At 38.3% G+C, this 13,595-nt stretch overlaps 1 protein-coding gene across 1 annotated transcript in view; it reads left to right on the top strand.

Moving 5' to 3' along the window:
* The window catches only part of MUSTN1 (musculoskeletal, embryonic nuclear protein 1), a 42,569-nt gene that overhangs the window by 20,646 nt on the left and 8,328 nt on the right, over nt 1–13,595 (top strand). Inside the window, exons 4-8 of the mRNA XM_013131011.3 lie at nt 2,104–2,225; nt 8,431–8,543; nt 9,426–9,503; nt 10,358–10,507; nt 11,255–11,365. Of these exons, the coding sequence (XP_012986465.3) occupies nt 2,104–2,225; nt 8,431–8,543; nt 9,426–9,503; nt 10,358–10,507; nt 11,255–11,365 (574 nt within the window). The remainder of the gene's footprint in view (nt 1–2,103; nt 2,226–8,430; nt 8,544–9,425; nt 9,504–10,357; nt 10,508–11,254; nt 11,366–13,595) is intronic.

Here is a 13,595-nt window from a genome sequence, read left to right as displayed (position 1 = left end):
TACAGTAATATCAGGCATCATTGTAGGATTTTTCCTTGCTTACCCTGATAGGTTTAAAAACTGGTGGGTGCAAATTGCTTTCATTCTGGTTTTATATATTGAAATATATATTTGAGGAGCTTACCACAGCTTGCCTAAAATTGTCAGTGTTTAAAGGTAAAGCTCAAGTAGTTTAAAATTGAAAATAGCTGTGCCTTGTGCTGAGGTTTCAAACTGAAAGGCTTCCTAACGTGTTCTATTCTACTTGTTTTAATACACTCTACATAGCTTTATTTTCAAATGCCACTTCATGTAAGTGTAACATGATACAAACCAAGAGGGTGAGGCAGAGAGCTCTTCTTCACTGTGCTCAGGATAACAGAAAATAGTGTGTAATTTCTGGGACAAGGCCACAGGTCCTCCTTGTTAGCAGAAAAAATAGGATGTAGTATTAACCAAAGCCACTTGTTTTTTCTTGGGAAAACTATATTCTAAGTGCCAAGTGGGACAAAATTAGTGAGTACAGCAATATTTCTGTCTGTCACCTCAAATAGTAATAGTGTTACTGAGGAAATTCAAACATTGATAGCTTCCTGTTCTTTCCTGGTTTGTAGTTTGTGGGCTGTTTTCAGAACAAGCCCAGAAAATGTGCTTTTGGAAAGCATCATGGTTCAAAGCTTGGAAAAAAAACCCTACAATTGGAAGTTGCCATTTGTGTTTGGGAATGTAGTGCTGTAGTTTTGGCAGGTGTGTGATAATATCAAAGCTGATAAAACATCTGTTAAAACACCTCGACAGATGGGTGGTTGCTTGAAGAATTTAAGTAGAACAAGCAAACAGCACCATCCTTGTATAGTGCAGGGTAGTGGGCTGGCTGTGCATGGCACACCGGGAATGTTGGGGGAATCCAGCCTTTTACTCACTGAACTCAGCAAAATGCATTTATATGACAGTGGCAGCAACCTGTATTGTCAATGCAGGGTAAATGCAGTGCATGACAGAGTGAGCATGTTACCTACGTGTACTGAGCCTGAAGTGCTTGGGAATATCAGACATACTTGGCCTGCACTGTAATTTGATGTGAAATAGGTGTTGGCACATCTCTTCTCCCTGCTCCTGATGGCTGCCTTCCTGCTGTAGACTTAGAGCAGCCCCTTGTGGCCTTAGAATGACTTGTATCGTTGTAAATGCTGCCGTTCCTCTGCCAAATACTAAACTTGGGTTTAAGGTTTGTTCAATACGAAGTTCGTTAAAACTCCAATTAGACACACAGTTATTAGAAAATGACTATTTCTCTTTTTTTAAATTTATGGGTAAGACTTGGCTGAATAAGGGCATGAGCGCTTTGTTTGAATTCTTGAGCTGCTCTTGAATGGGAATTTGGGGGTCAGAACAACTCCTTTACTGACCTGAACACACATATTCTTTCTTTGCTTTCTGCTTTCTCATAGTTTTGTCCCCAGGGATTTGCTCTACAGCTAACAAAAGCCCACAGTTCTCTGATTTGCTATTTTTATCTATGCAGATAAATTCCTATAGCTCTAGAGTTTACCTTAACTATTTGGAATTACCAAATAAGAATCTCAGTAGCAGGGAATTACTGTGTGTCTTATAATTGGCTCTTTCTCAGCTGCTGTTTCATTCAGTACATTTGGTGATAGCAAATAAAAACCAGATTCACTTAAAAAATACTCTGAATTTCAGCTGAGCCCTTTAATGAACTGAAGAACTCATTTGAAACTAATAGTGATCTCTGGTTGCTTGAAGCAGAAGTAAGATTCCTTTTCCTCTTCTTCCTTTAATTTTACTCAGATACAGGCTTTCCATGCAGAGTGACCTGAGCAATGGTGAAATGGAAATCTGGATTTAGTTTAAAGGAATAAAATTAATATTGGCGTTTATATAGAGTACATAGGTTCCCACATGAAAATAGAGGCTGGAGCTTCTAAAACTATTTAAATTTTAGGCTAATAATGTCATTATGGATGCTGGTAAATTATTATTTTCAATACTCTGGCTTCTCAATGTATGTACAGATCTTGTGGCAATCACAGTGTTAAAATACACTAAACCCTGAATAAGATGGACCTTGCTCCTTGTTTTCTTTTGCATTTTTCCTTTCAGGTACCTTATCAACTTCTTGTTAGATGCCACATTAGGGATGCTGTTAATCTACATTGGTATACGTGCAGTCAGCAGCATTGTGGAGTGGCAGCACTGGGAGTCCCTTCGCTTTGGTGAATATGGTAAATGTTTCTGTTCTTGCACTGAATGACTTTCAGGATGGAATCTCAGAATATTTCAGCTAATGGTTAACTCATCTTAAAATCATTATACAATTATTATAATGGTCATCTTAACATTTGACATCTTACAAGGGTTCTTTTAAGTTCTGTATCTCAGCATGCACCTTCTGTGTTAGAAAGCTCAGCAAGTCTCTAAGCATTTAGCAAGTTTACAACAACTGCTTGAGCATCCTTTTTATTTTTGGGGAGTGATGAATAAATTGTGATAGTAGCTGATCTCATGGAAAAAAAACAGCCTGATACATTTACTCTGAAGCACTTTTAAATAAATGGTAGGTGGAAGGTCATTTCCTATTAAAGCTGTCGCTGAACCGCATGCCATTGTCTGAAGATATGGGCTAAGAGCTCTGCCAGCCCTCTTTAAAATAAACAGCCATGTACCTTCAGTGAAGAGAATGGCAAGATGACCTGTGCTTGACTTAAAGTAATGACCACTCAAACTCCTGCATGTAAGGTTTGTACCATTGATGAAAAATGCATGTCTTCCAAGCAGGCTAGGGAATAGGCTAGTGAAATCACTTTCACATGAAGTTATGGGGTTTATCTTCCATTCTGTTAGCAACAGAAGTCTATTGATGTGCACAAGTTGTGGATTTGCAGATGCAAATGACTATCATACACATCAACATTTAATTCTGTTCAACCTGTTATTTTCAGATTGCTTAGTCCAGCTGTTTGGGAATGGAAGTTCTGTATAGATGCTAAAAATTACATTTGAAGCTCCTTGAGACAGGAATGGGTGGAAAGATTGCCTCATATGACAGTAGTTGTGGCTCTTCATCAGAGAAACAAATAAAAATTCCCTGTGGTTTGGGGAAAAAGAAGAGATAAGTAAAAGCTTTCATAGCAATCTCATAGTTATCATCGGTAGGCTTTCAGGGTCTGTAGGTTTCTTCAGTTTTAATGATCCTAAGTGGCTGACAGAATTAAGAATAAGTGAGTAAAGGCCTTGCCAAGATGAACTATTTCAAAAGCTTGGGAAGTTTACAACTGAACAGCATTAATTGCTATTTGCTTTAATGCCAGAGGTTTAAAATAGAGGTGATGACAAGCATCTATCTTAGGAGAAATAACTGCATACACCAGTAGGGCTTTTTTTTTGTTGTTAGATTTATGTAGATTTAATGTGTATCTTTTAGGGTAACATTGGTGGCCATTCAAGCTGTTTAAATCAGCCGTGTCACAACTCTGTTATCTGCTTTTTATTGCCACATGCCACAGTCCAGTATTTCCACTCTTTTCTTTGGACTGGTGAACATGTGACTCTTCATGGAACTGATTCAGAGAGCAGAACCATCAGAAACTTCACCATATGTAGAAAAGTAAATAGATTAGTCTCCAGACTTGTGTCCCTAAGGGATTAAATAAGCAGCAATGCCCAGGAAATGGCAAAGGGCAAGGAAAGGGCTGAGACACTGTTGCGATACCCTTTCTGACTGAGCTTTGAGACTGTTGCCCAAAGTCCCGTTTTCTGATCCCTGTTGTGGCTTGAAGCCATTTAAAGATGTTTCAACAGATTTCAGCCCATATGAAATTGGCTTTCCATTCAGAGTAAAGAAACTTGGTGTATCTATTAAAATTATACATAGGTGCTTGTAATCACATCAAATACCAGATCTTATTTCTTCCTAATAAATAGCATTCTGGGTTGGTTTTTTTTTCTGTAATCTGTTCTCATTTTAATGTCCTTTTAACAATAAGAAGTCTGTGTGGATGGGAAGACGTGGGGAGTGTATTCATTTTATCTCTTACTGACTTCAAAAATGAACCTCATTTTATTTTAATTAGCTGTGAGGCATCTGTGAATGAAGCAACTCAGCCCTTAAAATCAACACACGAACCTTGCTACTTGTGTTCTGTGGTGGAGGTGGGCTGCAACTGATCCGTTATTGTCATTCTGAATCAGGAGATCTTGTTTATCAAGGCAGGCACAGCTACAGGTTGGGCAGAGAAGAGATTCAGAGCAGCCCTGAGGAGAAGGACTTGGGGATGTTGGTCAATGAGAAGATGAACATGAGCCGGCTTCAGTGTGTGCTTACAGCTCAGAAAGCAACCGTATCCTGGGCTGCATCAAAAGGAGCGTGACCAGCAGGTCAAAGGAGGTGATCCTGCCCCTCTACTCTGCTCTCATGAGACCTCACTTGGAGCATTGTGTGCAGTTCTGGTGTCCTCAACATAAAAAGGACATGGAACTGTTGGAACAAGTCCAGAGGAGGCCACGAGGATGATCAGGGCCTGGAGCACCTCCTGTATGAAGACAGGCTGAGAAAGTTGGGGTTGTTCAGCCTGGAGAAGAGAAGGCTGCGTGGAGACCTCATAGCAGCCTTCCAGTATCTGAAGGGGGGCTACAGGGATGCTGGGGAGGGACTCTTCATTAGGGACTGTAGTGACAGGACAAGGAGTAACAGGTTCAAACTTAAACAGGGGAAGTTTAGATTGTATATAAAGAGGAAGTTCTTTACTGTGAGGGTGGTGAGGCACTGGAATGGGTTGCCCAGAGAAGTTGTGAATGCTCCATCTCTGGCAGTGTTCAAGGCCAAGTTGGACAGAGCCTTGGGTGATATGGTTTAGTGTGAGGTGTCCCTGCCCATGGCAGGGGGGTTGGAACTGGATGATATTAAGCTCCTTTCTAACTTTTACTATTCTATGATGCTATAATTCGAAGTGTGTGTGTATAAGCTACATATGAAATTGTCCAAGTCCTCTTTACTTAGTTGTTTTTTACAATATCAGATAATTTTATTAGTGACTCTTTTCTGTATCTTCATTAATGTGCTGTCCCAGCCTCAGTGTGTTGGTGTTTTAGTCAAGCTATCATAAAGACTATTAAAAAGCATATTGTAAATCTGATTTCTGTTAATCATGTGGGAGAGCCTTCTGGTATAAAGACAAATAGCAGATGGAAAGTTATTGGTAATGGCTGTGAGGTTAGTAGGGTTAGACTATATTAGTCTAAAAGGACAAGTTGCATTAGGTTGTTTGCTGCCCTCTTCTGTTAAATACTGCTGCTGCTTCTGAAGTAACAGCCTTAGTAGCACCATTTGATTTAAAGTTTTTCACTTTGGCCCCAAGAAATCTTATTTCTCATAAGATTATTTAAAATACCTAAGTAAGGTAGAAGAGGGAGCTGAAGTTCAGTCGTGTGGGGTCACAAGTGTATTTAGACTTAGTATTTTGAAATTAAATATGGATGTTTAGCATGCATGGGTGGTGAAGTATCTGCTTATTGAGAGGTATTGGAAACTTGTGGCATTTTATCTGAAGTAGTAAAGTCAAGTCCTCAGCTTGGAGATCTGAATGATTTCAGTTTGTTTGCAAGTAGGGGCAAACAGGAGTCCCGTGTCTCTCCCACACACCCCTAACAAGTTTCTTCTTGTGATTGAGTGATGTTTATGTTTCTAGAGCCTAAATGATCATTTGTCTCAAGTTAATTCTCACCGTGAGCTCATTTCCCTTCTTAGCTCTATTACTTGATCCCTGGTGATTCACTGCTTGAAGCTGTCACAAAAATAGCAGTGTCCTGCTGGCTTTAAAAGCTTCTTCTTTATATGGAGGATAGTTTTCAACATAAATGCCTCAAGGAAAGAATAGATACCAAATATCAGCATTCATAAATGGCTGCTGTTTGTACAGCAAAACAGCACTGCACACTCATTTATGAACAAAGTAGCGTGACGCTCCCTCAAGGGCTTTTTTATGTCAGCATTTCAAAGTATTAGATTTGTCTTCATATTTCCAGTTTTGTGTTTTCAGATTTGTTACATCAGCAGCTGGATTTTAATAGAAATGCAAAATCAGTTAATATGTTTGAGTATGTAAAGAGCAGAAAAGCAGTCATGATCTGTAGCAAGAAGAATGTCCCCTGCGTTTTCCTTCCCTTCTTGTCTTAGGCTGCTTTAGCTGCTGTGAGTAGAAAACAGGTGACCAAATCCTTCTTGGGGACAATGAGCTCTATTGGCAGCTAAATCGTTCTGTGGTCTCTTTGCTTGTCTATGCTTCTCAGATGGCAAAGCTCAGAAATTGCCTTTGATGCATCTCTTCCCTCCTAGCTCTTTGTGACTTGCAGAGCAACTTAGAGCCGTATGGGGTAGATAGGACTTACTTTAAGACTTATTTGCATAGTTTATAAAATGGTAAAAAAGGCTTGGTTGGAAATTTTCTCTGGAGGTCAACTGATCCAGCCTCCTGCTTGAAGCAGGGTTAACTTCAAAGCTGAAGCTGGTTGTTCAGGGTGGCTCCAGTCCAGCTTTCAATTTATCCATGGTTTAATATTTAAGAACCCCTTTGAGTAACCTACTCCAGTGCTTAACCATTCTCATTGTGAAAGCTTTTTTGCTTTCTCTCAGAGTTGTATGTGCACCCATCCAATCTGTATCTCCTCAACTTTTATCTACAGGGGTGCTTTCGGGATGTTGTCAAAAGATTTGGTAAATTCAAAGTAAAGAACACCCCTGTGTCCCTGCTGGTAATTAGAGCCAAGAGATCATTTTGTAGAAGCAGTAGGGCACACAAAACACTTAGGTAGAATATAACATATACAATGCCTAATTTTGGTCATACACCAAGAAAAACAAACAATCCTCCACACAAAACCACCACTGAACAAAATGTTTACTCACACAACATTCTTAATACGGAGTTTCACTGGTTTTGGACATTCTCATGTGATGGAGTTGGATTAGATGCAAATTGCTAAAGCTGTCTGTGCTTTTATGAGTTAAAAACAGATTGGAAAAGAGCTTAGAATAAACTGGTAAAGTTTCAATGGTTGATCTGTAGCTAAAGGTAGTTAATAAAGCTAGAGAACGCTAATAAAAATGTGGAGTATAGAAATTAATTGCTAAGCTTTAATTCTCAAATCTAATTCAGGTCTTGTATCTTCAGAAGAATCACAGTTGCTCAACTTAGATACTGATGGTTCCCTTTTTAAATTTTCTAACTTTTTGGGTTTTTTAAACAGAAGCTATAAACTCTGGTGTATAATAGCAAAACTTGAACATTGAAACCATTTTCCTCTTGGGCCACTGAACGTTGATCACTAGCTCTTAAAAACTTTAGAAAGTTCTCTTTGGTTTTGGCCCCCAGTCTGATTTATGTTTTTCTTCATAGCATTTAAGGATCAAACAGTAAGTCTCAAGACTATTACCAAGTATTAATACTGAGAGCCTTTCAGAAATATTTCAGAAAAGGAAGTAGCAGCTATCCACTCTGCATTACAAATACATAAAAGCATCTGAATTTTGTGTAATTACTCATCCCCAGACTACAGATTTTAAGCTGGCTTTGAAGATGTGGAAGCTATTGTGAAGAACAAAGAGCTAACACCTCCCTCCAAAGCTTCCTTTTGGTTTCCAGTGAAGTGCTGCTTTAAGCTCACCTGTGAAGCTTGCTGGGTGTATCAGTCCTCTTTTATCACTTTATTTTTTTGTCCTTTCCTTTCTCATTGCTTTCATAATAGTCTATGTAAGTTTTCATGTTCAAATATTTGTCATTCTGTCCTGACAGATAACTTAATAGACTCAGGTTTTCACTCTGCCACAATGCGTGCTGTAGAGTTTCAGACCCTTTCAAATTGAAACTAAAATGTGTTCATCTTCATTTTTTGTTCAGTTAAATTCTTCATATAATCTCTTGCATCTGTTGCTTCAGTTATGATTGGTTAGTTATGGTAACTAACTTCATAGAGAGAAAAAAGTGTGTTTAAGGTAGCACTGGGAGAAGAGCAGAAATCCTCACCTTTCTACTTAGACTAAAGGGATATATGTTCTTCCTCAGCTATGTTTCCCTTAAGTTTCCCTTTTAAGAAACTTAATACTTCATGGTAGAAGATCAAGAATAACAATTTGATGAGAAACAAATGTAACATGTCTATATCTGTCTTGCTTTCATCAGATCATATAAACCAGTGAGTGTTTAACCAGGTACTACCGAATTGGATGAAGTCCATTATATTCAGTTTCTATCTGATAGGTTCTGGAAGTTGTGGTGAGGCTGAGGGAGGGGAATGAGGAGCACCAAGGAAATTGGAGAGGGCACTTTAAGAGGACATAGCTGCTCTGCCTCTTCTTATACTGCTTTTCTAAAATGTTTACTTTGAAGTCAAATCAACCCTGTGCATATATAGAACCTTTCTTCTTTCCTGCAGGTGACCCACTGCAGTGCACTGCTTGGGTGGGCCAGTGTGTTCTGTACATATTGATTATGACATTTGAGAAAATCATCATCATTATAGTGCTGCTTATACCTCAGTGGAAAGAGGTTTGTATTTTTACAGCATTTTACAGACATTAATTTCAGGTGGAAGCTGTAAAGCAGTAGACTTCTAATAGTGTTTATTGGTTTGGCTCAAGCATCGTAACTATCTACAGTCAATGCCATGTAACTCTGGTACTGGTGTGTTGGTTTTGTTGGATTAGGACACTAGTTAAGGCTACTACTTAGGCTTTCTGGCATCCATTGCCAGGAATATCCCACCATATTTTGGAGGGGGTTTTATATACTGCAGTATATAAAATTTTATTCTCCTTGTCTGACTGCTGTTGAAGCTACAAAGTCATCCTTCTTTTTCTTACTTCTCTAACCCTTACTTACAACTATTTTGTATTTGCAGTATTTTATAGAATTTTCCTTGCTTGACCCTGTTAATAGATCTAGACTGTGAAATTTTAGAAACTTGCAATGGATTAGTGAAGCCATTGCTGATAACTGATTTTGACAGAGCCTGGGCAATGTATTACTCAAAGTAATAGCGCACAGTGTTATAGCCCATTAAAACCAGTTAGTCCTATTGTGCGTTCTGGACTACTTTGGGAACCATCCTGTGTATTTTGTAAAACTCTGTTCTGTTTATGAATTCCATTCCTAGGGAACATGCAGCTCTAAAATGTTCAAGATGATTCTAACACAACTTTTCAGGCTTCTGTAAACAGACATGACAGAGAGAAGTTTCTTGCCAGCCCCACTTAGTATCTGTGGTGATTTATAAGTTGTCCTAAGTACTTTCCTTTTCTGCAAAGCTGTCCTTTTTTGGTTCATATGAATTATTTCTGTAGCAATAGCTGGTACATGAACAATTGCACTTACTGATCAGTTATGTGCACATGCTGCTATGATCTGAACTTAATCCTTCTCTTTTCACAGGTAGCTTTATTGAACCCTATAGAGAACCCCCAGCTGGAGTTGGCTATCGTCATGCTGATAGTTCCCTTCTTTGTTAATGTTAGTACAACTTTCATGCTTCTGTGAGATGTTTACTTGATATTTTTCAGCAGTGTGTTTGTTAGTTAACATTAGTCCTTAAAGCACAGTGTACCTTGGTGCTTAGGTTTTAAAGAGGAAGTGTTAAAGAATGAATAAAATGTCTGTCTGTGTGGATTTTACAAAGCTGAAATCCATATTAGGCCAAGTAACCAGGCTCAGGAGAGGTGCAGAAATGCTTCTTTGGCATGATGACTTCAGTAGATTGAATGTAATACTGAAATACTGCCATAGAGGTTATAAAATTACAATGAAATTTGCTTTGGGAAACAGTTGGTCTAAGGATAGCTGTTCTGTGAAGTATCCTGTGTCTGACCATAGCAAATAGTGGCTAGCCTATGGCAGAGCAGAAGAAAAGGGCAAGTGAGCAGTCATCCTTCCCAAAGTAAATTCTCCTAGCAGTCTGGGATTTAGGGTCTAGAACCAGACATGGTGAGTGTCCTTGTATTTAATAACTGCTGATGTGTTTTCTTTCATTAGTTTGTGCAAGCATTGATTTTATCCTTTGAGAACCTAAAGTCTGTTGTACTAAGATGTCTCTCTAAACCGTTTACATTTCTACATGAAAAGTTAATATATGATCACTCTGAATAGCAGCTACTTTTCTTATTTTCTTGTGTCCTATAAAGGAATAAAGTAGCTGTTTTCTAGAGCATTCATGCAGTGTGTAATCAGCTATGCTTCTAAAAGATTGTACCTGTTTGGCCAGGTCACAATTTTTGCCAACTTTTCCTAATCCTGTCCAAACACTGACTAAATGAACATATACTACTCTGAGGAAAACTGAGCTGTGACTTCCCCCTTCTCCTTAACAGGCATTAATGTTCTGGGTAGTAGATAATTTTCTTATGAAGAAAGGGAAGACAAAAGCTAAACTTGAAGAAAAGGAAGCAGGACAAGATTCAAGAAATGGAAGTAAAGTCCGATACAGGAGAGCAGCATCACATGAAGAGTCGGAGTCTGAAGTATGTACAGTTAATTAATGCAATTAATACAATATCAATCCAGTTCATCCCTTGTGTACTTCTAATGGTAGTTCCTAGCATTTGCAGTTGAAATCCAAGTTGGCAGAATAGCATTGTTGCACCACTCACGGTAGTTATCTTCCTTCCAGACCAGCAGGAAGACATCATAATATATGTAAATATCAGAGGTGAACTGTTACAAATGCTTCTAAGAAAGCCCACACAGAATAGAAAACTAATAGACAATTCTAACTTGGAGAGTTTAAAGCTTAAAGAGAGGAAGCTGGAGGAGGCAACTCTCCTGACTTTGGAGAAGGATGTACATCCTTGCTTTAGTGTAATGTTGTTCTAAATTACATTAAGTGGGCAGTATTCAGTTCAGCTGAAGGATGTGTGATATCTTTGAAGGTAAGTTGTTTTAGCTTTAGATGATTAACATAACTTGTCTGTGTTACAGACTACTATTTATATGGGGTTTTCTTTATCAGTTCTTTGGGTTTAGAGGCAGTGACTGTAGTAGACATTAATACACATGCATCCTTCTTTGAAATATACTGGAGTTTCCAGAAGGGATGTCTGATGTTGTTTGATGGTACCGGCAGTAAAACCAAACTGTGTTCTTTACGCTCTTTCTTGAGTAAATAATAAGGTACTTTGTAAGCATGAAAAAAGAAGAAGGTTAAAAGTATAATGAAGAAAGAGTGTGACTTTGATTCGTGTTACTCAGAAACTGTAATTTGTTTTTAGATCCTTATTTCAGCAGATGATGAGATGGAGGAATCAGATGCTGAAGAGGACTTGCGTAGACTGACCAACTTAAAACCCATTAAAAAGAAGAAGCATCGTTTTGGTCTGCCTGTATGACAGATTCCCTGACCTGTGTATTTGCAGGTTTCATGGCAAAAACTTCAGTCAGTGGGATTTAATGTTGCAATTGCATCTCCCTTTTCATACAAAGTGACTTAAAAGCAAGGTCTACCAACAGAACGCAGATGGTTGGAAGACTTCCAGTTCAGTTGCACTACAGACACACTGACCAGTATGCAAGAATGTGTTTCCATCGTGTGTGAAAAATACAGCTTTGTTAAGGACTAGTCGCTAAGGGGATTTGTATCTGACATGTCGGAGAAGATCCCAAGAAGCAGATGCAGCAATCTTTCACTTGTGGTTACCAATGGTGCAGTTTAAGATGTTCTCAAAAGCATCAGAATCAACCAAGTTAAAGGAGTGTGTTTTATTACTAAAACTGGCTTTTGCAGCATAATTCCTAGAGCAGAATAGTTTATGGTTACAAGCTGTAACTTAACATTATTTTTTTAAGTACAAATGTTTACTTGCTACCGGGTACCTATGGAACTAATAGGTGGAACAAAGATTTTTTTCCAAGTCTCCTCAAATCTATTTGACTATTTTATATTTAAGTTATATTTTCATACAGTTGTATTTAAAGATTCTCTTTGTCAGAAAAAAGGGCAGTTCCCTTTTTTTTGTGCAGAACAGGTAAAAAGATTTGTAGTAAAAATCTTATTTATCCTTGTGTCCTGGTTTAAGACAAAGGGATTGCAGAGAGAAAAGCTCTGTCAGTGCTGAAGTCACCAAATATCACAAAAAATGCAGTTCTAAGTGTGCTTCTGACCACATAATTTGACAATACCTTTTTTAATAGGAGGTGGTGTTTGCATATTTGACAAACGTGCACTTTAGTGTGTAACAAAAATCTGTTGTGATAGGTTATTTGTGAAACTAGTATCTATGGATGATGTAATTTCTGTTTCTGCAAGTCTCTTGTGCATACCTCTCAAATGACCCAGAAGAGATGGAACGTTCCTTATGCTTTTTGTTATATAAGGCCCATGGTACAAGGCGGTGACTTGACTGAAGCAGTTGTGCTATAATATTGCAACTAATTCTGTTCCTTGTTTTTTGTTGGAAAAGCAGTCTTCTTTTTAATATGCTGAAAAAAAGATTTCTCCTGTTTAATTTCCATAAAGTCTGATTATCCTTTAGTACTTCAGAAAAACCCCAAGAGGTATAACACAATTGTTACTACAGAACTTCTGTGATTTTCAGTGTCTGTCTTCTCATAACTGACAACACATGCTGATTTGAAACCTAGCAGGCATGTTTTCAGTGACATCCTTTAGCTTTGCATGTTTTCTCAATGATTGTTTCTGACAGCTTTCCTTGCTCAGTCAAACCTTGTGCAGGACAAGTTGATGTGTCAAAGAGGTGACAACAGACCTTAATTACAAATCTGTTGTAGTATCTGGACATCAGAAATGATCCAAGCCTTAAACCAAACAGTTTCATTGGAAAACTGCTCAGAAGTTTTTAAGATTTTTTACATTTTTTATAGATTTACTAGGTCTTAATGTGATTTATTAACCAGACCACTTAAATGGGCCTTAGTAAATACTGAACTGTGCGCTCCCAGACCTATTTTCACTATTCCAGCATTCCTTTTCATTGCTTGGCTGCTGAGGTGAACAGAGTGCTCTGAGACTTCAGGTGCCTGGCCAGCTAGATGGGACATTTTACCAACTCTAATATTTGCGTGTTTAGTTGAGCTCCTGACCTTTGTTACTGTGCACTGAAATGTAATAACTGCAATAAGTTTAAGTACTAGTGTTTCTTTTAGACTAAATCTAAAAACTAAGGACAATGGAAGCTTAATTGGGTTATTCTAAAGGGAGATGGGGGGGATGTCTCTAATCAGTGTTGCCTCTGTTTTAGGGGTTGTTTGTTGTTTTTTTTTCTCATTGATTGTGACGTGCATCTTCATTGACTGTTTACCACTGGGCGGGCGCATATCTCCAAAAGCACAGTACTTCAAAGAATTCATTTCTATCCACAAAACAGTCTCATACAGCTCACTTTTTGGAAGGGGCTTAACAGCTAGGACTGGCTCTTGTTGCAAATATCAGTATTTTAATGTTTTAGCATAAGATTGTTCTATTTCAGATAGCGAAATAAAGCTGTTCAACACTGCACAACCCTTGTTACCCTCATCAACCATCAGAGATAACTGAGCAGCACACACAAATTTAACTGTATGAGTTTTCGTTTTATCTTCTTTTACCCTCTTTTT

This window comes from Melopsittacus undulatus, chromosome 9, assembly GCF_012275295.1.
Source record: "Melopsittacus undulatus isolate bMelUnd1 chromosome 9, bMelUnd1.mat.Z, whole genome shotgun sequence".
NCBI lineage: Eukaryota > Metazoa > Chordata > Aves > Psittaciformes > Psittaculidae > Melopsittacus > Melopsittacus undulatus.
The sequence above is the reverse complement of the archived record's forward strand: the minus strand, read 5'-3'. Positions and strand labels throughout refer to the sequence as shown.